Genomic DNA, 26,648 nt, shown 5'->3' with positions numbered 1-26,648 from the left:
GTATAAAGACAGTCATGTAACTACCACTACAATCAAGATAATAGAGTATTTCCATCAACCCCAAAAGTCACCTCATGTTCCTTTGTACTCAGTTCCTTCCCTCTAGTCCCTAGCAATCTCTAATCTAGTTTCTGTCCCTATAGTTTTGCCTTTTCTGGAATGTTATATAAATGCGATTATGCACTATATTGCATTTTATGTCTGGATTCTTCCACTTGAGATTTATCTGTATTGTTGCTTGTATCAGTCTCTTCAGCGAATGATGCTGAAATAATTAGGCATCCATATGCAAAAAAAGAAAAAGGAACAAAGACCTGAATATACAACCCAAAACTATTAAATTTTGAAAAGAAAATAGGACAAAATCTTTGTGACCTTAGGTTCAGTGAAGAATTTCTTAGATGAGACACCAAGAGCATGATCTATAAAAGAAAAAAGGTGATATTTTAGATTTTATTCTTTGATATTTTAAGTTAACTGTTTAATAATTGTCCTTTATTCCCATTTAACCTGTATCTGTTAAATATATTAGGCAACTATTTTTTTTTTTAACTTCGTGCTATTATATGAAGCTGTGGTTGACAGAATAATGACCCCACCCCCACAAGTATCCATGTTCATGTCCTAATTCCCAGATTCTGAATATGTTTTATTACCTGACAAAAGGGAATTAAGATTGCTTAAAGTCAGCTGATTTTAAGATAGGGAAATTATTCTGGATTATCTAGGTGGACCGGGTGTCTATTGGCAGGGTCCTTAAAAATGGGAAAGGGATTTAGAATAGGGGATGAGAGAGAGAGAAGCTTGCCAGCACCTTGGTGCTTATTCTTCTGTATTTTTCTGTATCTCCATACATAGGTTTATTTTTACCTAAATTTTAATTTTTAGAAATAATTATTATAAAAGTTAACATTTTTGTAAAAATTAAAAAATTATCGGAATATTTTATTGAGAAGGTAAAATTCTTTTATAATTATTCCCTAATAGTCACTTTTAATAGAATTGAGTATATTTGCATACATCTGGTTTATCTTTAATGATTCTATGATAAATATTTTTATCCAATCTTCTGTTGAAAGTTTAGCTTTATCTAATTTTTGCTATTTTATGTGTGTATTTTTTTAACCTTAATAACTATCTACTTAGATGTTGAATTTGTTTCATGTATTGACCTGAGTCAAGGTTCAGCACTACTTGGTGGTTTAAAATTGAATTTTGGGGGGGTATAGGAGGAATTATCTTTTAAAATCTCTGATATAAATATGTATATTATCATGGTAGACAGTTTGGAAGAATAGAAAGCATAGGTAAAAGAATAAGAAATATTCTTAATTATTTAATTACCAGAATCCCAAAATAACCTTTAATGTTTTGCTGTACCAATCGATGTGTGCGCAACTTCTGCTTATTTACATAATTATATAATGTATTCTAATTGTAGAATTTTTAAAATTTAGAACTTCACTTGCATTGTACATGTTACTGATTAGATTGGCTTGTATTATAGTCATGCATTAATGAATGACGGGGCTACATTCTGAGATATGCATTGTTAGGCAAGTTCATCATTATGCAAACTTCACAGAGTGCACTTACACAAGCCTAGATGGTCTAGCCTACTATGCACCTGGGCTGTATGGTTAGGTGTACCACCGTGGTATATGTGGTGCGTCAGGAAATGTCCTGCTGCACACAACTGTATTATATTGTCCCAAGCATGTTATCTAAAACCTGTTTACTGAGTTGCCTTTTTATAGAGGTATATGTATAGCAAAACTGCTAATTAAGACTTTATGATATAAACAGACCTTCCAGACTTTTCTCCTGTTTGTCTCCTTACTCTTTGCCATAGTTATGAGTTTTGAATCAAATTATTTCTGACTTTTTTTTTTTTTTTTTACTTTTTTCCTTATGTTAAGGTTATGAACTTTGAGATTAACCTATTCAGATAATAATTAACACCTCCAAAATCCAGAAAGTTAATTTTTAAACGTAGGTTTTGGATGACTGTAATGAAGAAGCAGAGAAGGACTATAAATAGAACAAAGTGGAGAAATGGAATTGGCGGAAGTAGAGTGAGCAGTACAGCATTGTGTTAGGAGCATAGGCTTTGCAGCCCAGACCTCTTGGGTTCAATTCACAGCACCAGGGACTTACTAGTTTGTGAAATTTGGACAAACTACTTACTTAACCTTTCTGGGCCTCAGTGTTCTCGTTTGTAAAATAGTGTTAGTAATAGTACCTGCATCACAGGGTTGTGTGAATGTCCAGACCGCTAGTGTTTGTATGTCTAGATTCTGAGGTCTTATGACCAAAACTTTTTCATTTATATGCAGTCAAAAAAGAGTGCTTACATAGTGTTCCCTGGTAGGAATGACCCATAGTGTCTTTAGTTAGTCTCACATTGGACTTTGACATTTATATCAGCTATCTATTGCTGCATAACAAACGACTCCACAACTCGTGGCCTTAAGACAACCACCACATATTTGTTCATAAGACCATTGAGCGAGGTGCAGCTGGGTGGGTCTCCTTGGCTCCCCTCAAGTTGTATAGTCTAAGGTAGCCTTACAACAGCTTACATTTGGTTCTGTATGTTGTTGCCTTTCCTACAGTAGACCAGACTGTGCTTCTCGTGATGACAGAAATATTCCAAAGGAGCCAGAGCAGAAGCTGCAGCATTTCTAAAGGCTAGGTCTTAGAACAGTAGACACTTCTGCCACAGAGCAAATGGCCCAAATTCAAGAGGTGGAGAAATAAATCCACTCATTGATGGGAAGCTCTGAAGAATTTGTGGCCATATGTAATCTGCCACCTGGTTGTTTCTAGTTTTCAACTATAACATACATAAATACATTCACTTAATAACTAGATCTCAGTGTCTGTTCTGTGCTCTCAAGGATTCCCAGGCCTTGGACATAGAACAGCAGTAACACAGATTAAGAGCCTGCCTACAGGGAACTGAATAGTCCAGATTTATACTTATATGACAAAGAAATGAGTGGAAAACCTCGGGGAACTCAAGAGATTAAAACTTTAAAGCTGAAACATAAGTGCTTTTAAGTCTGGTTAATGATTATTCACAGAAAAGGAAATGTAAATGTCTCTTAAATATAGGGAAAGGTACTCATTTTTATTCAATGTGAGATATGAACATTGATTAATGTCAGTAATTCCATTTTTTTGCCACTCATCACAGTAGCAAACATCAAAAAGTTTGAAAACCCACTGTGTGGTCAAGGCTATGGGGAAACAGATGTTCTCAGAGACAGCTGGTAGAATATAGATTGGTTGAGTCTCTTTGGGGGACAGTTTGGCAGTTCTGTCACATGCCTTTTGTTCCAGCAGTTCTGACTATTGAACTTTTGGGTCTGCCAACCGAATGGGAGAGAAGTGGCATTTTAATTATTTTTCTTCAATTAAGAGTGAGACTGAATATTTTTGTACATGTTTGTTGGAAATTTCTGATTACTGAGTCCCTTGAACCAGTAGTAGTATAGATTTTTTCAGAGGAGCCTAGCTTAAGTTTCTTTCCAAAATTATTCCAGTGAGGGGGAAGAAATGATTATTACTCAGCAGATGGTGCTGGACTAGTCGAGTAGCTATTTGGAAGAAGATCAATTTAAATCATTATTCACATCAAAGTATATTCCAGTGAATTAACGATTAAATACTTTTTAAAAATCATACCTTTAAAAACTAACAATATTTAGAGTATTTGATGTTTTTTTCTGATCTCTACGTGGAGAATGACTATCACTGTAAGCTTTAAAAATAAACCAAGAAAACAAACATAAAAGAAAGGTAGTAGATTTGTTTACATAAGAGTTTAAAACAATATAGATTAGACAGATCAGGTGTGGGCAATAAGTATAAAATGTTCTAAATTAAATAAACTTAAAGGATCCCTATCCTGTCACATTGAGGGCAGCACAGCGAAGTGGCTAAGCTGTGTGCTCTGGAATTGGGCTCCTGAGTTCAAGTGGACTCCACCATCTCAGGGCTTTCCTTTTCGACAAGTTATTTAACTCTCTGTTTCACAATGTCTTCATCTCAAATTAGAACAAATTTCATTTCCCACTTCATAGGGTAATTTGGAAAGGTAAAGAAAGGTGAATTATTAGCTATTAATGTTACACTCATCATTAATGTATAAAAAGCAAAGAGAAACCTAACACCTCAATGGATAAATAAATGAGCAAAAGACAAGAACACATATTTTACAGAAATTATACAATTAAGAAATTTACAGAATCACAAGAAATTCTGAGATGAAGAAAACTATAGGAAGAGCAGTTTGGGGCATAGCGTTTGATAATTTCGTTTGTGCTATGTTAAATTTAAGACACCTGGTAGGCAATAAAAACAACATAAATGCCAAACATTTATTGAAAGGTTGAGTAAATTATATATCTACTTAAATATTAAAAGTCACTAAGAATGTTTTTTTTGTAAAATGTTTTATAGCATGTGCTGGGGTGAGGGATCTTGGGTGAGTGGTTCACACAGGATAGGGCGTCAGCTGTTCGAGGCCTCATTTACACCTAACAAAAACCTACTGCCCACTGGCTTAGGCCTAAAGAAGGATTTTACTGGCTCTCATAACTGAAAAGCTCAGTCGTGTTGGGATTCCTGGGCAACGTCACTTTGACTGGAATCTGGACTTCTTTTTCTTTCAACGTTGCCTTCCTCTGTGCTCTTTTCATCTTGTGGTGATAAGATGGCCACTAGCAGCTCCAGGCTCACACTGGCCAGTTTCCTGATAGTTTCAGCCCGAGTATGAAGCTGACACTCATTGCCACTTTGTACTCACCCCTGACCAGTCATTGTAGCCAAGGGAACCCACCTACGTGACTGTGGCCAAGCCAGTGTCGTCATTCCCACAGCACAGGCAAGGAGTGTGGGCAAGTTTAAGACCTCCCCTGTGGCAAGTGCAGCTCCATGTGATTAAAGGGCAGTGGACACTGGGAAGTAAAACCAACAGACGAAAAAAGATGAAGAATTCTGCATCAAAAAAAAAATGAGTAATGCTGTTCTTTCTCACTTTCGTTTATGTTTTAAATTTTTTTTAAATGTACTTTTGTAGGAAATCTGTCTGCATTTCTCAGATAGCCCACTATTTGAAAAGCTTGTAGACTTTGTTGTCCCTCTAAATACATGTATTAGTTGTAAATGGGATCATAAGCTATATCCTTTTTTATTACCTACAGAAAGTTATATACATTAATCTGAAGTTTGGGTGAGAATTCTAGGCTAGAGAGATAGATGTGGGAGTTATTTAATACGGGGCATTTGAAATCATGCAAGAGATTGAGAAGGTAGAAGAATGGGATGTATAAGAAACTGGAGAATGTGAACCTTCAACGATCACTGGAGAAGGAACTCCTGAAGACTGTAGAAAGAATGGACAAAGAAAATAGAGCAATATTTCACAGAAGCAGAAGATGGCATTATAAAAAAGAGAGCACATTCAGCAGCTCCATACAGCAGAGACTTCCAGTTAAGGGCCGTTGGTGACTGACGACATAAGAGTAGAGTAGTTAAGACATTGAGTGTGAGAGTAAAGTTTGAAATGGAAAGTGGATATAGATGACTATAGGGGGAGCTGGTTGTGATCAGGCCACATGTCAGAGACAGTTGGCTTTAAATTAGGGAGAGGTTCTTCTCTATACAGTAAGGATGTGTATGAATCTGGGTGGAGGGACATCCAGGAAAGTCATTCCTGGGGATCTGTTTTCTCAGTAGTACCCTCAGTAATACCTGCTGAGAGTACTGAAGGTCATTTGACAGAAAGGCTATATGATTCAAGTTGTGCAAGTTGAAAAGAATCTTAGAGAAAGGACTAGCCAGAGATTTCCCAGAGCTTTTGGGGGCCTGGGGATAAGATTTTTTTTTTAATCTTGAGTTTTTGTGCTACAACAGTTCTCAATAGCGTGTGCTCTTTAGATGTCTGAGGTCCCAAGGCTCTTTCAGGGTGTCCGTGAAAATAGAACTATTTTCATAAGAACACTAAGGCATTCTTTAGTAAACCCTTTTCTCTGCGCTGCAACCTGTAGTCTTGGTGGAGAAGCAGTGGTGAGCAAGACTGCCAGAACCTCACAGAGGACTAGGCAGTAACAGTGCCATGCCCTCACAGCTAAAAATCAGCGCCAACTGCAGTAAGAACGTCCTTGTTGAAGCACTCACTTTATTAAATCTCACCCTTCATACATGTCTTTCTAATGTTCTCTGTGGCAGAATGGGAAGTACACGTAGAACTTGTCTGCTGCATACTGAATAGAACGTGGTTTTCTCAAGGAAAAGCGCTTGCACAGTTGCTTGAATTATGAGCTGAATTAGCTGCTTTTTTTTTTTTTTTTTTTTTTTGAAATTGATCCTTAATAGTTTTTAAGAGTAGGGTTCTGGTGCCAGAAAGTTTTTGAGATACACTGTTATGGCACCGTTTGCACAATTAAGTCTTTTTCTCTGGACCTGCTCAGACACTCAGGTTGAGGGTGGAAGTGACAGAGTGCAAACTTAGCCTAAGATCAGAGTTTTGCTAGGTAGATGAGATGGACCCGAAGTGATGCTATGGAGAGCCAGTCAGATGACCCACCCTGGGGTCTGGGCTAGGAGAGGAAGGAAAAAAGGCTGATGGACCAGAGGGTGGGGTTATGTTGCTAAGCACCCACTGACGCTGAGGAGTAAGTGTGAGCTCTGGGAGGGCCCCAGAGAGTCCACAATCATGATCAGCCTTGGAGGGATTTCAGTCTTTTCGGGGAATAAAACCTGTATCCAAGGAAGCATATGCACAGGCAGCGTGATTCATGCCATCCGAGTGGTGCCAGTGGATTGCTGCGTGGTGTAGGAGGAAGGAGGCCACACACTCTGACTATGGGATCAGCACCTGCCAGCTGCTTCCCATTTCTCTCCTTTTCCCCTTCTGTAGCTGTGAATAATGCAGAAATAGCACTTGCAGTAAAAAGAGGCTAGAGATCCAGTTATTTTTCAAGCAATAACAGCAACAACAAAAACCTATCTTCCTTTAAAATTGTTACCTGGAAGATTAAGGGCCTAGGATTTTTTGTTTTGAAGAAACAAACAGATCTGTTTTAGAAATAGTTAAGCTACAAAGCATCTGGATGCTTTGAAGTGCTTTTCTATTTAATGCCAACAAAATTTGGAAGGGGGAAGTATCCCCCAACGATTTAGAAATAATACTGTTAGAATCAGACCTCCGGGACTTTTCCTAACACAGACAGTATCTAATTGGGCAAAAGGCCAAATGACTTTTAATCTTAAGAAAGTTCTTAGGGAAATGTGTATGAGCTCTTTTGGGGGAGACATGGTTCCGGGAGCAGGAAATGAGGTAGGTTTTCTTACCTGTGTTACTGATAAGACTTTGAAACACACTCAGCAAAGGGTGTGTCGCATGTTCATACAGCTGCCAGGTATTCCATGGGACTTGGATTTGAGCCAGAGGTGCCTGAGTTTTTGACTGTCCTGCTACACTGCCCTGACCCTTGAGAGAGCCTCCTCTGAAACCAAGCCCATTTGTGGGCCCAACACTGTGGGTCACAGCTGCAGTAATAAATGCCTTTTGTGCTGCCCAGACAGTGCTTTGGTCAAAGCCCAATGTGTCTGGATTTCTCAGAGCTGCTTCTGCTCTGAAAAGTCCTCTAGCCTGTAAAGCAAAATGGCACTGTTCCCTAATTTCCTAAGGTACACTTGTGTGTATTAAAAAGTTTGTCGATACAGGCAAAAATAAATTTGAAAGTGTACTACTATTTGTAGAAATTCATTATGTGTGCTTTTAAAAAAATTTTTACAGTTTACTTTATGAGCATGAGAAAAGTTCTTTATGTTGAATTTAACATGTAGTTTATGACATTTATTATCTCTTAATTGTCTTGAAGATCAAGATGAGTGGCATGCAACAAGAGAAGTCACAAGTGGGAGTCAGAGCTGAGCATGCAAACTCATGCATGCACACACACACACACACCCCCCCTTTTAGCGACCTCAGGCAGTAAGGTGCCTCCTTAGCCTCCATCTGCACTCTAGGTTACCTTCTGGCACACAAACAGTCACTTCAGAAGGTATACTGGCCTGCTGTTCTCAAGAGTTGAAAACATTTTTTAATGATTAAATGACTCAAATCATTTTCCTTTACTATCCTATTCTTAGGGGGTAGTAGCATATGCTGATTTGCAAATGAATGAGATTGATATCCTAATGAATAGCTGCTTCATTAAGTAGATGCTAGTGTTTTTCTTTTTTTTAATTATTGTTTACTTTAATGTCACTGTGTTCTTTTTTTGGACTTGCAATAGATTTTCAGACTGGTTCCTTGGGATCTTTGGATTTCTTAGGGGCGGCTCATGAGCTAGAACTTATAGAACTGAGGTAGCTTTTTATCTGTCTTGAGGCTCCTCTTAGGACTTAATATGAAGAAAGGACCTGCTACTTAAATTAAAAACCACTGGTCTGAGCATGACTAAATGAAACGAGACATTTTAAAATGAAGTCCCTTTTGCTACCTCTTTAATATCTTTTCTAACCTGTATTGTTTCTCATTGAAACCTAATCCTGATACTAAATACAGGAAGTATTCCATCACATTTCCCTTAACCCTCGTCCCAGCCACAGTTAGCCATGCCCTTTGGCTATCCTCGTGGCTTGAGGTGATGCCTGGACACTAGCCACGGAGTCCAGCAGGGTAAGCTATTCATTAGCCGCCCCTCTGTCTCATCCCTGTTGATCCTACATTCACTTTTTACTTACTGCACTCTCAACATAAGTGTCCAGCTGCTGACTTCTGGCTAGGTTGAGAAAATACCTTTAGTTTTGGGCCTTGGAGAAAGATACCAAGCTGCAGAGTAGACTGGGGTGCCTGTGCTTCACACATGACTCTCAGCCAGGACTTGGAAGGAACGGGCTGAAACCATGTAGGAGGACAAGTAACCATTTTCTTCTATGACCTTGGAGGCCTTCTCTGTATGTTGAAAAATAAATTAACCATTGAAGAAATCACTTTGGAGTTAAGAGAAGTACATAAAACCTTTGCTTTTGACACCTGCAAAGCAGAGTGGTAGGAAAAGTCCAGGTGTAGCAGGCAGACTTGGGTTTGAATTCTGGTCTTCCACTTTCAGTCTTTGGCTGATCACATCACCTTTCTGGATCTGGGTCTGTGATTGTCAGATGGTCACAGTCTCAAGAAGCTGAGACAATGGGCAGTGTATTGGCTCTTCTCCCCAAGGTGATGCTTATTAGTTCCATTATTTTTTGGTCACTTTACTTAAACAGGAAATGGAAAGTATTTCAGTGACTATTCTTTCGGCTTCTCACCACTGCAAAACCTTTCTCTTTGTAGCTCTGGATTTACTGGACAAAATGTTGACTTTCAACCCTCACAAGAGGATTGAAGTGGAACAGGCGCTGGCCCACCCATATCTGGAGCAGTATTATGACCCAAGTGATGAGGTAAGAGCCCATGCTCTTGGCTGCTTTCCAGGGATGTCTGTCAGTCAGCAGCAGGCCCAACCAGGAGGGGCCCAGTTGTCGTACTTAGATTGTCCTCAGAGGTACATGGTGCCATACTTGGTCTTCCCACCAAGCCCACATTGTCCACCTCAAGGACTGGTGGTATCAGCACAGCTTGAAAACCCTCCCCCTCCATCTCCCTAAGCTCCTTGTCTCAGAAAACTTTCTCCAGGCCACCTGCAGTAGGGGTAGGACTAAGGAAATGGATGGATAAAGGGGAGCACAGATAAGGAAGGCCTCCAAGGCTGGAGACCATTATCATGGTCTGGCAGGAAGAGACACCTGAACCAAGGTGCCTACTCTGCGAATGGAGAGGAGGTTGACTGCCTGCTTGGGGAGAGGTGTCGCAGAGTGATGGGGAGAGGTCAGCCCGACAGTTCCCACTTTGGCTTGGTAACTTTACATTTGGTATGCCTCCCTGAAGATGGAGACACAAGAGCCTATTGTGAGAAATGATGAGTCCAGAGGTAGATGTGGCAGGTCTCCAGAGAATTCTGAACATTCAAGTAAAGAGAACAAAGAAAAATGTCATATGAACCAAAGTTGGGATCTTTCTAGTTGAGGCTCATATGTGTAGAAAACAAGCCTTCACACTCTGTTTTAAAAAGAGGGAAAGCCAAGCGGAGTGTATTTAAGGGGAAAATGGAAGAGGAGAAAAACTATAAAAGTTTATAAAGAGGAAGAAGAAATCAAAAAGAGGAAGTATTTATTAATCAGCTTCCTGTTCTACCCTCTATCCCTTCCTCTAGAAACAGTTGAGGTATCTTACAAAGATGCCTACAACATAGTGCACAACAGGGAACTAAGTGAAAGCATAAGGTTTGTGGCCCTTACTAGCCCAGTGAGCTACAGATTTCCAAGGCCTCTGCATCTTATTCACAAGCTAGGATGTTACCCCATACCCAATAGGTGGTTGGGAGAATTAGAAGAAAAGCACAGGTAGGACACCTCATATGATCCCACACAGAGCCATTCTTCAGGAAGGGCTAGCTACTTGTTTTTGTCTTGTGGACACAAATCTGTTTCCCTCTTTCAAGAGACCAAAGCTCAGTGTAAAGTTCGGGATCCATGTTTCCATCTCTTAAAGGCCCAGTATGAGGATGTGGATAAGATCTGGGAGTGTCTGGTAACTACTAGGCATCCAGTGATTGACAGCTGGTATCATCATTACATTCTATAACATTGCATTAGCTGGGGGTACTTTAAAATATAAATAATATTAACTAATTTCATTTTTTTGTCTTTGAGAATGTCTGAGGGTTTTTTGACAAATAATTTAAGAATATACTTAAATAGCTTTCTGATTGTTTATAGACTGTGTGCTAAAGAATAAAAACGAAAACTTGCAGGAAAAATACGAGATCACTTTTTGTAGTATTTTTACACAGCTATTAAAATTTTAGAGTTTTCTTTTCCAGTCTTAATATTTCTATATATAAATTTTAAAAATAAAATAAGGTTCCTTCTGTATAACACAAACATGGGCATTTCCCCCATGATATTAATCTTTCTTGCAGCTTCATTTTTAACAGCTTCATAATATTTCTTTTAAAGATACTGTGCTGTATTTAATCAAATGCATTTATTTGAATATCATGGGTTTTAATCGTATAAACATAACCACTACTACCTCTACAAAAACAAGTTTCTGTGATTTCAACTTGTAGTGCTTTAAAACATTGGAAAAATTGTTCTGAGATAAGTTCAGATGAACACTCAAAATGGATTCAGTTGCTCCCAGTTTGTTTATTACGTACTCATAAAAAATGCACCTTCAGGAATGTGGGGCACAAATACATACTTACTCACTTTTTAGTTGACATCTGTCTTGTGTAAATTTCAGATTCTAAGTCATAGTCATTTTATGAATCAGTAAGCAATTGCCTTGACCGTAACAACTATTGTCTACTAAATGTTTTGTTTTCTCTTAAAGCCCATTGCTGAAGCACCGTTCAAGTTTGACATGGAATTGGATGACTTGCCTAAGGAGAAGCTCAAAGAACTCATTTTTGAAGAGACTGCTAGATTCCAGCCAGGATACAGATCTTAAATTTGTCAGGTACCTGGAGCTTTAACCATACAGTAAACAAACCTTAGTGAGGGAGAGAGAATATAAATTAAAGTTATTTGAAAGAAAGAAGGCTTGCACTGGAACTCCATAGAAATGAACAGTGAAGAATTACAACTAAGGCTTGAAGCATTTGCTTGGGAAATGCTTTGGGCAGACCGGCATGGTGGGGCTGGAGATGTCTTTCAGCAGGCAGCGGTTTCTTACACAGAGTAGACAAGTGGCCAAGAGGGTGCTATGCTTGTATTGGAATAGAAGGCTACCTTGGTGGCATTATGGAAAAGCAGATTACTCAGTAGTGCACATTTGGGGGTTTCTTACATGGATCTCTATTCCATTCTCATACCCTGTCTTTTTTATTTTCATGTATTGGGGCCTAGGGGCAGTGGCTTAAGCTGAGCATTGGTCTCTGATTGACCCTATTGGGCAGCATCCAGGCTCAAAAGCAGAAGCTGTTCTGTTTCATACAGTGGACATGTGATCTGTCAGAAGGCCTTAGAAGAGCTGGAGAACAAAAAGGGGGAGGCGGAATCATCTGCATATTGGTAACTGCAGGAAGCTGCCCCAGTCTCAGGCAAAAGGAACAAAAGGGAAAATGGTATTAACCAGGGTCATTGATCACCACACAAGGGAGGGCACTTGCAGCCGTTAGAGCATCACCGTCACTGAGGAGGGGTGAGGAGCCTGTACTGCCACTGACATCGGGGATCTCAAGGGCCTGAAACCACCATCGCTGTCCAGTGCTTCTGAAACACAGGAGCCACCCTCCTCCTGAAAACCCATGTATGACTAGAAGCAGAAATAGGAAGTACAGCAGTGCAGTTGACAGGTCTTCGGCCTTGTCATTGAGAACAGACATGGCCAGCTCAGCCTTAGAGCCAGGTGGAGTAAGAGAGCGGTGCTTTCAGAAGTCTGACACCAAAGCAGGAAGGGTTGGAGGAGAAGCCTGGGTAGGAGACAAGCTCAAAACAAATCTAAAAGCTTCCAGACTAAAGGACTGTGGGTTTGGACTAGGGCTGTATGATGAGAAGCAGTGAATAGAGGAAAGAGGAAATAGAGGAAAGGCAGTCTGAAAGACTCCAGATTTTCTAAACCTAGCAACTAGGGGTCAGAGGGAGTGATGCGGGCACTGTTAGCCCTTGCTTAGCCTGATGTTGACACTGGACACACCCTCAAAGGCAAATCAAAGCAAGTGAAGTGTTGAGGAGGCCTGTGCTTGCAGGATGTTAGGTATGCTCTGATAAATCAGCCCTTGAGAAGAGTCTGAATGAGAAAGAGGGCGCGAGGCCAGCAGGGGGCCGAGGAGGACAGAGTCTAGTGAGAATTGGATTCATTTATCTTTTCACACCTCACAGGCATGATAATCTGTTGAAGTATTCGTTGTGTACAACAGTCTGCACGGTTAGTCGGTGATAGAATGTCAGTGCTCAAGACCCAACCATGTTCATACCTTAGCCTAGGTCCCTGTGGGGCTTCCTTCCTGGTCCCTCTGCTTAGTGTTCACAGTTGGAAGGATTGTCTCCCTCTCCCAAAAACTTGCTCTTCCCTCTTTGTATCTGTACAACATCAGGTTGCATTTGCCCAGTTGGCTGCCACCGGGTTTTGTAAGTAAAGTTTTATCTGGCCCTTTACAGAACAGATTAGTTGACCCTGGCCTAGAAGACTGAGCTGAGCAATGTTTGTTGTTTTTCTTCAGTCCCTTTAATCAGTCATTTTTCTGAAGCTGACTGGCGGCCTCCATTTTTCCTCGTCTTGTTTTAATGCACACATGCTTTGTGCTTACTCTGGGCCAGGCTTATGTTAGACACCCAGGTGAGCAGAACAAACAGAACCTGAATGTAGCCTCAAAAGAGCACACCGTCTGCTAGAAGACAGAGACACACAGACAGAACTGTCAAGCACGTTTTTAGTGTAAAACTAGCGACATATTTATCAGTAGTTATCATCATTCATTTAATCATCGTTGAGCACTTTTCGTGCCAGGTCAGAGAGAAACGAATAAGACCCAAGCTTTGTTTTCCTGCAGCTTGACAGCTGGACAGAGGAGATAACAAGGAGCCGGGTGTAGTATCACGAGTGCTGTATCAGGGGTGGGTACGGGCCCCAAAGATCGAGGAGGGCCAACATCACAGTGCTGGGAAGGGGCACTCCTCTGGCGAAGGAGGGACATGACAGTGCAGGGAATCAGGCCCGCATAGGAGCCCCAGGAGAGCCAGGCTTGTGAAAAGCCCGAAGCTCAGGCTTGCCAAGGAGCCTTTTTCTCCCTCGAAAGTAGTTTCAAGTCTTGAAGCACTGGGGCAGGTGACTTGGGGCAGTGAGGATGTTGGGAAACCTTAGGTGAGCGGGGCCCATGGGAAAACTGGCCAGGCCACTGGGTGAGAAAAGGGCAGTGCAGTGACCACAGGGAGCGAGACAAAGGTGAGAGTATTCCTGGGGCCGCAGGACATGACTGCTAGCTAAATGACCCCTGAAGTCCGAGTTAGCAGGTGGGGGACCAAGGCCTCTCCCAGGGTCATCCCCAATTCCAAGAGTCCAGGACTGAGCGTTGTTACCGTTGGAGAGGGGTGGCAAAGACAGTTGCTCTGTGTTTAATTCACTTCTTCCAGAGGCACAGAAGGCACAGTACATGCTTATAGCCTGATTTTTTTCAGGTGTTTTTTAGAATTTTTTTTTTCTCCTACAGCATCTGGTATTACTAGGTGGTCTCCCTTCCAAGTACTAACCAGGCCCGACCCTGCAGTGTTTTTTAAATGACAGTTTTCAACTATTTTAAAAAGTTGAGAGTTTTACAGTGGACACCCATATTCCCACCACCTAGATTCTAGGATTAACGTTTTACTATCCTTGCTTTCTCATGTTTTTGTCCACCCATTCCTCCGTATACTCATCAGTCCATCTTATTTTTTTCATGCATTTCAAAGCAAGTTGCCAAGATCTCAGCTGACTTATATTTAGTCAGTAGGTTTGGCTGCAGTTCAAAATGGCATACCTCTAGATGAAGGTCGTTTACCATCTCCTGTCACACAGTTGAACCATTACACCCATCCTCCTGCCCGGACTCTTGAGTGGTAGGTGAAAGCCACCCATGTGAAGGTGACATTCTGCTACATTATCATACTAGCAAACATTTCACAGTAGTAAGGGCCTCCAAGAAGATCTATTTTGTTTGCATTTTGGCACACTTGGTTACCCTCCTCTCCATCTTAACCAGGCTTCCCCATCAGAACAGAACATGATTTGAGTGGCAGTGTTTTTCATTTCTCCCAAAGATGATACAAAATTAATAGAGGCCTGGGGGTGAAGTTAATTCATTCCATAAAGTAGATGCCTTAGGCAGTGGTTCCCCAAAGTGTGGTCTAACTGTCCCACCCCCAGCATTCTGTGTTTTAACAAGCCCTCCAGTGGATTCTGATGTTCACGTTTGAAAACTACTAGCCTATGAATGGTTAGAGTAGATTTGACTAAGATTGTAATTTCTCCAAGTAAAATAGAGACAGAATAATGAAGAAAGTTCTTCTTGTACTTTTACAGTGTGACACTCCTGGTAGACCTCTGGAGGTGGCCCATTTGCAAACATCCAGAGAGCCAGGTGAACCCTGTCAGGTGTAGAAAATAAATAAAGGCTATTAGCATGTTACCACCTGCTGCCTTTCAAAGTGCTATCTTGGAGGCCTGGTGGGAAAATTGTCAGGCTACCACTGACCTGGGTAATCAGAATCATCTCCTGCCCTTGGGAACCATATCCTTTCCAGAATCCAGGCCCACCAGCCTCACACTTCCAACTAGCACTTTGTCTTGCCGTTCTCTGTCACCATCAGAGAAAACTTGAGCGTTGATAACAACACGCTTTCTGCTGCCTGTGTAGTTGATTTTGTCCTACTTGATCATCTAGAGAAAAAGAGGCTAAAAATAGGAGGAAGGAGAAGAGTTTTTTGCATATACATGTATTATTTTACAAAGACCCTCAGGCTCTGTTTTTTGATCATTGGAGTGGTGGGGATTGTGTGATTAATAAAAGGCATCTTGGGAACACTGAAGTGAGCCAGCCTGTGAGTGTGTGTGTGCGCGTGTGTGTGTCTTCCCTGTGAGTGTTATGATGGAAACATCCTCTGAAAAATGTGAGAAGAGGTGCCTACAAGGTGAAGGCAGAGCCCCGCCCCTTCAGAACTGCCTTGCTTTATGTGTGCCCAAGTGGTTCCAAGTGAAATGACCATTTTGTGGGAGTCTTTTTTTTTTTTCTTTTTCATTTTTCTGTTGTTCACGATGTTGCTGTTGATGTTTTAATGTGGTTTATTTTTTTCGCTTTAACATTTTCCTGATGCTGCTGCTGATATTGTTTTAATGTGATTCGTTCTTAACTCATAGGTTTTATTTGTTTATTTTTCAATAGGACAAGGGCTCAGAGGACTGGACGTGCTCAGACATCTGTGTTCTTCTTCCCAGTTCTTGACCCTGGTCCTGTCTCCAGCCCGTCTTGGCTTATCCACACTGACTCCTTTGAGCCGTTCGGAGGGGCGGTTTCTGGTAGTTGTGGCTTTTATGCTTTCAAAGAATTCCTTCAGTCCAGAGAACTGTTCCTGGCACCCTTGTGTGTGTCACCCACTGGTGACCTGTGGCAGTATGTACTTTCAGTGCACCTACTGCTTACCGTTGCTTTAGTCACTAATCGCTTTCTGGTTTGAAAGATGCAGTGGTTCCTCCCTCTCCTGAATCCTTTCTTACATGATGCCCCGCTGACCCATGCAGTCATACCAGAGATAGTGCTTTCCAAATTGGCTCTCGTCACTGGCATCTCACTTAATGATAAGGGAAGGCTACTACCTAGGGCACTTTAAGTCAGTGACAGCCCCTTATTTGCACTTCACCTTTTCACCATAACTGTTTCCCCAGAGCAGGAACTCGTGGAAACACCTGCAATGATGTTGCAGCCTACAGCAAGTGCTCCCATCCTGGGAATCTTTGGGGGGCACTTGTCAATGTCTTTTCTGATATCATGTTAGTCATTAACATATTTAAGGTATGTGCTATTTGCCCAGCTTTTAGAAAACTCAATCATTTTTCTAAATAAAAGAAAGATGTACTGCACTCAGTAGATTTACTATGGCTACTTGTACCATTTATAGAGATATAACACTTGCCAAAATGTGTTATATGCAGTACTGAGTATTTGCAAGACTTATGCAAAAAGCTTTAAAGTGGCAGCTTCACTCGGGATTTAGTGAGAGATATACAGAGGTCACAGCAGGGTGCTGAGGTTAAGTATCTGGAGAAGTAGCCAGCAGGCTGCCTGATGTCACGGGGCAGAGCTCTAGCCACCAGGGTACGTATACCCCGAGCTACTTCACATGGTGTGCCACATTTAGTGTAACCACATTCAATGCCTGAGGATTTAACAGAGAGGATAAACACTGCGTCTTTAAATGAGAAAGTGTACAACTTTTTCCTCCTACAGCATGTCAGCATCTCAAGTTCATTTTTCAACCTACGATATAACAGTTTGTAATAAAGCCTTCATGAGCTCATGACATGCAGCACTGTTCTGTCGTCAAGTACTCTCAGACGTTTCTCATACTGCTGAGCTGAGACCATCAGAAAAAGCTAGCACTAAGTCATGTTTGGAGCGCTATCCCATATTTCCCTGATCTCTTTAAGTATTCGTTCCTGCCACTGTGCACTGTGGCGTTGACTCGGTGTTCTGTCCCAGTGCAGTGCCTCCTCTTGACTCCCCCACTGCTCTCTGTGGTGAGAAATTTGCCTTGTTCAATAATTACTGTATCCTCGCATGACTGTTAACAGCTTTCTGTGCAGAGATGACTGTCCAAGTGCCACATGCCTATGATTGAAACGAAAAATCTATTGTTACCTCTGAGTTTTGTTCCACAGAAAATGCTATCCAGCAGATCACTTAGGAAAAATTCTATTTTTAGCTTTTCATTTCTCAGCTGTCTTTTTTTTTTTTGTTTGATTTTTGACAGCAATGGAGAATGGGTTATATAAAGACTGCCTGCTAATATGAACAGAAATGCACTTGTAATTCATGGAAATAAATGTACATCTTCTATCTTCATATTCATGTAAGATTCAGTGTTGATTTCCTCTGGATCAGCATGTCCGAATGGACAGCCAGGTTCAGTTTGTGCTTAGAACAGAAATGCTTACAGGCCTCAGCTTCCCACCCAGGCACCACACCAGCACGGTGGTTTACATAAAATGATTTAGAAAGCATTTCCATAGGGCCTTTTTTACCCTCTGCACAGCAGAGAAATCAATTCTGACATGTTCCTTTATTCAAATCATAGGTTTAAAATATTATGTCAAACTCTGATGGAGCCCAGACATCTCAGGTTGGATTCTCTGGTTCTTTCTGAAAGAGGGCCTGCCTGTGTGCCCCAGAGCTGCTGCTGGGCACAGCTCAGTGCTGAGAAGGGCTGTCCCGCATCACCTGGCCCAGGGTGCTGATGTCCACACCTCATGGGGTAAAGAAGGATGGCTGACTCTTCCTCAGTAATTGGAACCACATCTATCTAGATTCTTGCCCTAAAATACATGATCTTCACCTCCGTTCCCAGAGCGGCCATGTCAAGGTCCACATAGCATTGGCAGGATACAGGTTTGACTGTTACTTGATACATTGATAAGTCAGTTTTCATTTTAAAAGGAGCATTGACAGATTTATTGCTCATTTCTTTGTACTTTTTAAATGGAATGTTAGTATTATTATGAGGTTAATTTGCAGTCCTCTGAATAGAAAGCCATAGCCTTGGTTACTAATCCCTGGGGACTGTGGGCTCTTTCCCATCCTCTGTGATGGTACCATGGAGTCAGATTGGCATGAAACCACTAACTGCATTCTAGAATCACTGTAGCCATAAGTTGTGTGCTTTTTATTAATTATGCCAAACTTGGTTTAACAAGTCAGAGAATTGTCATAACCAAGGTACCTGTGAAAAGGACTGGCTATTATGTGTTATCGGCTTATCATTTGGATCTTCTCACATCTCTAAAAATGTACAGATTAGGTCATAAATTCATGGTGGTGGTACCAAATGCCACCATTATTAGTACACTCACATAAGCTTTCAGACTAATGGCTTTTTTGGTGTCTAAAATGTAAGCAAAAAATTCTTGTTGGAAACATTCCAAGCCTTTCATTTAGTGTGAAACAAAATACCTAACAAGCCGGTGGGATGGATTTCGGAGAACTCATGATGACTGTGCTGACACAAGTCTTCAAAGCTGATAGAGACACACAGACCGTTTTGATGCATGGGTTGAAGAATATCACTGTATTTGTGTGCAGTACCCAGTGAGTGGTGTGTTCACAGTGATCCCTTCTGCTGCAGGCATAGGTGATGGGTGTGGAGTTACCTGTAGTTTTCAGGAGCCACACGTGGCTTGTCAGTGGTTGTCTCTAAGAGTCAGACAGGTATACTGCCCATGCCGCGTGCCACATAATATTCAGACCATTCAGAGGAGACTGTTTTACCTTATTTGCTTATATGTTAATACGGTTTTTAAATTGGTAACTTTTATATAGTATGGTAACAGTATGTTAATACACACATACATATGCACACATGCTTTGGGTCCTTCCATAATACTTTTATATTTGTAAATCAATGTTTTGGAGCAATCCCAAGTTTAAGAGAAATATTTTTGTAAATGTAGTGGTTTTGAAAATCTGAGCAATCCTTTTGCTTATACATTTTTAAAGCATTTGTGCTTTAAAATTGTTATGCTGGTATTTGAAATATGATACTCCCATAGTACAGATGAGAAGCATGTTAACAGTAAAGTAAATATGTGGTTTCTCTCACTGTAACCCAGATTGACAGAATGGATCAGAAAGGACTGGGAATCTAGAGGGAATTCTCTAGGGTTGCACCAGTTTTACCTAAAGCTTGTTGCCTTTTTTTGTGCTGTTTATCCGTGTAGAGCACTCAAGAAAGTTCTGAAATTGCTTTGTATCTGCTTTGTACTGTTGGTGCCTTCTTGGTATTGTACCCCAAAACTCCGCATAGATTATTTAGTATAATGGTAAGTTAAAAAAAAGTTAAAGAAAGATTTTATTAAGAATCTGAATGTTTATTCATTATATTGTTACAATTTAACATTTATTTGTGGTATCTGTGATTTGGTTAATCTGTATAAAAATTGTAAGTAGAAAGGTTTATATTTCATCTTAATTCTTTTGATGTTGTAAACGTACTTTTTAAAAGATGGATTATTTGAATGTTTATGGCACCTGACTTGTAAAAAAGAAAAACTACAAAAAAATTAGAATCATTAAATTGTGTCCCTGTGTTACCAAAATAACATAGTACTGTGCATGTAGTTTAATTGGAATTTCATATGTGAAAATATGAACTCGTCTAGTCCATTATTGGAATGTTGCCCAAATAAGTGTGTTTTCCTAATTTGACTTTGCTTATAGTAGTTAATGTTAGAACCATAAGCTGGTGCTCTGGAGTTGATTGGGATTTTGGTGCTCCATCGGGTTTTCGAGATTATTCTTCAGACCTTTGGCTGTAAAGGGGGAAGAAGGCAGCGCCGGGAACCCTAACACAGTCAGTACCCGTGTGCATCTCTTCTCACCTTCCTGAACGTCAGCACCTCTGCCACCAGGGTAGGTGTCATTGGCAGCCTTTTGTCAGACCAAGTCGTGAATGTATTAGGGACTCTTGGACATTTGATTCTTGTCAATACTGGGCACCATGTAGAGACAGATTTACAAGACAAAGAAAGTATTGGAAATGTTTCTTGTGTGGTGATACAGAAAGAGCTTGGGGCCCATCAAACAGGGTTCGAAGCCTGCCCTCTGCTGATAACCACAGCAGGCTCTGGGCTGCTCGCTGTGCTGCCTTGCTCTTCAGACCCTCAGCTGTGAAGTGGAACTGCTGCCCTCCCTCGCATGCGGTAAAGGTTATGAAAGTATATTCCGACTGTCTAGTATAAAACCTCAGAACAGGTACTCAGTAAGTATCAAATCTTCCTAATGCCTTTTCATTTCTTTAAATTGTGTTGTGACACTAAAATGTCTGCTAACCGAACTAACTGCTTTCTGTTAATCTGAGACGGGGAACCTGTCCAGAACTTTCTCCAGGAACATGAGCTGATCCCACCTAACCTGGTAGTTTGATGGGTATTTGAAACACTCGTGGGAGTCCAGCATTTGCTTGCCCTTTGAGAGGATAACATTCTTTGTCGTCCAGATCATATAGAAAATAATTAAAATAATCATCTTTCTTATTCAACCCAAGGAGTCTAATAATCATAATCTTTTCCACTTTAATTATGATGAGTTCTTGCCTTAGCAGTAATGCAGCCATTCCAGCTGGCAGTATAAGACCAGCATCTTGAATGGCCCAATTTGCTGTATTTAATCAGAACCGGAGTGTTCAGAGCTGACCAGTGACCACACAGCAGTCCTCTGTGTGGAACAGAAACCAAACCCTGGTCATGGGGTTTACAGAGTTTGGGAGTGGCAAGATGCAGACCCCTGAAGACCTGAGTGGCAGTGGGAAGAGAGAGAGTAGGCATGTCCACAGAGAAGCAGTAAAGGGATGAGTTTTCATGGGGGGACAGCCTTTGAGTCTAAGTGAGGTGGGAGAGATGGAGAGGGGATGGTGGAGGTGGGTCATGGTGGACGTGAGATGTGGGGGGCTTTCTCTGAATCCAGCACCAAGGACAGCTACAGACAGATCATTTTCTAGGTAGAAAGGAAATGGCATGAGCTTGTGCTCCACAACATCTTTTTCAGGTGAAATGGGAAACAGAAGTAGACCTGTGGCACTCGAATGTTTATCTCTTGCAGTGATGTCATTTGTTGAGTAAAGCAGAGACCCGAGCAGACTAGGGAGAGACTGCGAGGTGACTGACCACAAGGGCTGACATACAGGTGTGGAAAGGAAGCCTGGCATGCAGGCACCTGCCACTGCTATGTGGATGCCGTGGGAGATGTGGAAACGTAGAAGTCAGATTCTTGTCATGTCCAGGTTCTTTGAAAATGGAGCTGTGAGGGTTCTGATACCCAAATTTCCACTGTCGATGGGATGAGGTTTTCCATACACCAAGGAGCTCTTGGAATAACAATTGGCTGTGCAAGAATTCAACTCCATTATGGCACTGTCTACCTGGAGATAGCATCAGATCCCACAGCTTAAGAGTTCAGTCCCACAAAACTGCTCCCTGTTTCCCACTTTAGATGCCAGTCACAAGCCCAGGTTGTCACCTTTGCTAACCAACTAACTATAGATCAAGGGTTCCAATAACCCGCTCCTTGAATTCAATTAATTTGCTAGAGTGGCTCAGAACACAAAGAAACACATTTACCAATTTATTAAAGGATACGATAAAGGATACAGATGAGATACGTAAGGTGAGGTCTGGGAGGATCCCAAGCGTAGAAGCTTCTGTCCCCATGGAGTTGGGATGTGGAAGCTCCCTGAACCCCATATTTTTTGGATTTTATGGAGGCTTCCTCATGTGGGCATGATCGATCATTAACCCTATTCTCGGCCCTTCTCAAAGCATCGGGGGCAGGGCTGAAAATTCCAAGCTTCTAATCCTGGCCTGGTGTTTCTATGGACCAGCCCTCATCCAGGAGCCCACCCAGAGTCCCCGCATTAGAACAGAAGACACACCTATCACCCAGGAAATTACAAGATTTGTAGAAAGAAGCCTTGTGTCAGAACCGGGTTCAAAGACCAAATTTTAGAACAAAAGACACTCTTAGTCCTCTTATCACCCAGGAAATTACAGATTTCAAGAGCCCTGTGTCAGGAACGAGGGGCAAAAACAATATGTATTTTTCTTTTATCCCACAGGCACTCCCCCAGCATGACAGAGCCTGGGGTGTCTGTAGAGAGCAGAGAGTCATCAGAGTAGGATTATTCAGAGAACTGTGCAGCCAACGCTGGGCCTTGTCACCCTGAGGGGTGTCGATGTGTTGTGAGGTGGTCAGTGGTTAGCAGGGAAGGAAGAGGCCCTCTTCACAACTGCAAGTGGAAGAAACCAGTTGTATGGATTTCCTTTTGCTTGACTTCATGCTGATTTACCAATCTCTAATCAGCTCAATGGACAGTACCTGCAATGTACCTGATGCAAAGACAGTGCTGAGCTGTGTCAAGGACAGCCCCTGTCTTCAAGGAAATCACTAACGTTGGAGATCTCTGAAGGAAGGGAGGAAACCTTTCAGCTACAAAAGACCAAGAAGACCTGTGTCCAGCAGCTTTGTGATAGTATTTCTGTGAGCTCCACAAGTGTATGGATTCAAAGGCTAACTAATTGATTACAACACATGTGAAAAACTTTCTAGAAGCAAAGTTTTGTTTCTGAAACCAGAAGACCTTCTGGGTCATCATAGGCACTTCTCTCACATGGGTCTTGAGAGCCACCACAGTGCCGTGGGCACGCACAGGAAATAGGCAGGGGCCTCCTCAATTTGAAGTGAAAGGCATTTTTAATCAGAATTCTTCCTGTATCCTTGCCTTTCATCCTCCTAATTTCTTTCTAAAAATGAGTCTCTATATAATAATGTTCTACATTCACACATTGGGTATAGGGATGCTTTCCGCTGAACCAACCGAAGCATGGTGCCGTGTGTGTCCTGACTCGAAGCTGGTTCAGAACAGCAGCCTGGGATGTGCTGGGCTGTCCAGAGACAGCGAGCCTCGCTGTTTCAGCTCTGACTCCGAACAACCATGCTGTGCCCTGCTGGCTTGGGAGAGAGACTTTGGGGAATAAAAATGATAGGAAAGGGGAGCACCTAGTTGGGTTGAGAGTGAGGAAAGTTTACTCTTGAATTTCTTGGCCAGAGTAGTAGAGGAGCCGGCACCTTTTTTTAGTAAGGCCAAAGGTAGCAAGCCTACTGTCAGTTGTGGAAATGGGACCAGGGAGAGCACATCTGTGTGCCGGGAAGGGAATGTGCAATGTGGGGCACCAGGGCCAAAGGTTTCCAGCCTGATTCTGGAGGGAGGCCTGCAGACCGCTGGTGCAGACACATAAGCTGGCTGGCTGCTTGCAAAGGGCCACCGAGCTGACGCCGAGGCGAGTTTGGAGAATCAGGCAAGGACCGGTGGCCACATCACCACCTCCCGGAATCGCTGCCCTTTTTTTATTCTGCAGCCCCAGAGAGCACTTTCACTTCCTTCCCAAAGTTACTGCTTCCACGCCAAAGTAGTCCCGTGCCATGAGCATGGGGAGCTGGCTGACTGTGGGCTAGAAAATGGGAGTTTTCTGAGTTTGAACCAACTACCCCAAGAGGAGGAGGGAACCGGTGCAAGACCACAGGAAGAGACCTATGATGGGGACATGTGACGATGGCACCTAGAAGCCAATACTGATTTAAAGAATTGTGTTTTTCAGTTGCCTTTGAAAGTCTTTGCTGCACTTACACATCCCACACAGCAGTGGTTTTGAAATTCTCAAATGTTTTCATCACCGGTGCGTTTTCATGAAATGAAATTAGTAGAAGTTCACCTGCTCTGAGTAAACAACAGGTGGGAGAAGTCACGCAAATAAAGGTTGGGGAGCAATAGATGGTAAGAAAGATGGACCAGTAAGGCAGCGGAGAAGGAAGCATCCAGTATTGGTGCTTGTCCCAGGCAAATGCCAGGCAGCAGCCACTGTGTGCTGTGAGCAATTCCATGAAATGAAACACCTGTGCTCGTGGCAGTGCTAACCTAGCAGGGAAGACAGGCATTAAATGAATAGTTATACAGAAGTAAAACTACAGATGTGCTGAGTGCTTAATGGAGATCAAACGCAGACATGAGACAGAGGCACCAACTTGTGCACCATTCAAAAAGGCACCCCCACCAGTCTCTTCCCACAGAATAGCATAAGGCACTGCTAGACTGAAAAATCTCTAAGTCTACAAAGGCAGCTGTATCAGCTGTGTGTCTTGGTTAAAAAGGAAATGCTGGGCCAAAGCAGGTTTTGAAAGGAGAATGTTGAAGTCTCAGTGATGCCTCTCCTGGCTAGAAGGCACTGGGAAATAAAACTGTGGGGACAGTGTGTGTGTGTTCAGTCCCTGGAAGACCTGGACAGTAGCCTGCAGCAGGGCACACAGGATGAGGATGAGTTACAGGAGGGGCCAGGCTGGCAAAATTCATTCTCTAAAAAAGTAAGTACCTACTTCCTGTGATGTGCAAAGTATTTTAGTGAAATTAGACAAAAAAGGCAGATGATATGACAGAAAACAGGATGCCTTAGCCCATCTTCCCTGTTCGCTCTCACAAATGAAGGCACCGGCACACTGCACTCAGCTCTGCCCCCAGGACCATCAGCCAGGGTTCAGGGTGGAAGGGCTCAGGCTCAGTCACGTAACTTCTCTCCAAAGGGACAGGAGGTCCTGGAATCAACCGAAACCTGAGGGCTCTGTAAGACCAAGTCAGACCCAAGACATGTCTTCCCCGTTTTCAGACATGGTGGATTAGATTGTCCTGCCAATAGATCCTGGAGATCCTATTTGATGGGTGACGGTTCACGGCAGCTGACTCCCTCCACAGGGTGGCATGTGACTGCTCTGGCTGAGGTGGGGAGCACACCAAGCTGGCACATAAGTCTTCACCCTACTTGTTGCTCACATTTCCCACAACAATGTGCTGTAGGGCTACGTGTCTGCACAAGCTCCCCAGTCTTAAGAACATGCTGCCATCGAGGATGCTCCACCTGAGATCAAAGCACACCAGGTTCTGCGAGCGAAGGAGTTCCACGAGGAAGGCAGATGCAGCCCCCGCCACCCTGAGAGGCCACTGGCTGCGCCTTGGTCCGAGTGCCAGGTTTGTTTAATATGCTGCTTCAGCGAGATGCACAGAAGAGTCCGGGGTCAAGTAGAGACCGGGGCCTAATCTTGACCTCTCTGCTGAGTAGCTGAGAGACTTCAGACAAAACCATCTCAGCCCTTCGTGTCTGCTGGTGAATTTGGGATGACAGCTCCTGCCTCCCAGTGGCTCCCAGGGTTCATGAGGACAGGTGTGTCCTCCACCTGCAGCAGGTTCCACACCCGCACCCCCCTTCCCCTTTCATTTGTTTTGATTTTTGTTGGTTTGGCTTTGCATTTTGTTTTTCCTCGGAGGTAACAGGTGTACATTTCTGGTTATGGAAGTCACATCAGGTCCCTAAGGGAGCACCCCACCCTGCCATCACTCTCTAGTCCTCAGCACCACATCCCCACCTTTGCGCCACCTCAACAGCAGTCACAGGGATTCAGATCACCAGGTCACAGTGATCTCGCTGTGAAACACCTCCTGTGGATGGCCCTGACCTGGCCCCCTACCCACTGCTCCCCTGCCCAGTGAGCCCTTGCCCTTCTTGGCCCTCCACACCCAGCCCTGGGGATGAATTTGCTCCTGGTGTTCTGGCTCCAGTATCAGAACAAACTGGATGGCAGAGGAAAAGCCCAAGACCACAGGTCTACGGCCAGGCCAGGAGCAGATTCCCCACTTCCTACCATGGCAGCCCTGTCCCTTGGGTTGTCTTGAAAGGGGCCGTCCCAGTGTTCCCAGGAGCAGGTAGCATCCTGGTACTCTAGAGAACTTCTATAAAGTACAGTTAAGAGAAAGATCTGACAAGAGGTTTAATTATTTTGGTAAAGGAATCATTAGAACTAGAGAATAGTTCATGGAAGATGCTATATCACACAGTAGGGAAGCTGCATAGTAGGCCTGAGAATTCCAGGACATTGTGTCCACAGAAATCTTTCATTTTACCTTTTCCCATTGATGCCTCCTTCTGTTTACCCTGTGCAAAAAGTAGACTTTGGGCTGTATGTACAACTGCATTCTGCTCCCCAGGACTCTAATATATGCATTAAATCTGGAAAGCCTTTAATGTTCCTTTGGATCATGGAGAGCCTGCTTCTCTCACTGGTAGTGGTTCTCAAATCCTCTCAGTCACTTCTTGATCCCCATGTCCCCCAAGAGCTCCTCTCCACCAAATCTGGCTACTCAGCCACTCTTGTATATATCCTTTTTTATTTTTTAGTAGACTTATTATTAGTACAGTTTTAGAATTATAGAGTAATCGAGCGGATAACACAAAATGTTCCATATAC

General features: G+C 42.5%; 1 protein-coding gene across 2 annotated transcripts in view; it reads left to right on the top strand.

The window, feature by feature from the left end:
* MAPK1 (mitogen-activated protein kinase 1) overlaps positions 1-19,908 on the top strand; it is an 83,870-nt gene extending 63,962 nt beyond the window's left edge. For both annotated transcript variants that reach the window (XM_011355955.2, XM_023528297.1), the window contains 3 exons: positions 9,353-9,462; positions 11,456-11,581; positions 15,981-19,908. In XM_011355955.2, the coding sequence (XP_011354257.1) occupies positions 9,353-9,462; positions 11,456-11,572 (227 nt within the window). In that variant the 3' untranslated portion in view covers positions 11,573-11,581; positions 15,981-19,908. The remainder of the gene's footprint in view (positions 1-9,352; positions 9,463-11,455; positions 11,582-15,980) is intronic.
* The last annotated feature ends 6,740 nt before the right edge of the window (positions 19,909-26,648 follow it).

The sequence above is a fragment of the Pteropus vampyrus genome, unplaced genomic scaffold (genome assembly GCF_000151845.1).
Source record: "Pteropus vampyrus isolate Shadow unplaced genomic scaffold, Pvam_2.0 Scaffold23, whole genome shotgun sequence".
Lineage (NCBI taxonomy): Eukaryota > Metazoa > Chordata > Mammalia > Chiroptera > Pteropodidae > Pteropus > Pteropus vampyrus.
Note: the sequence above shows the minus strand (reverse complement) of the source record. Positions and strands in the feature narration are given on the sequence as shown.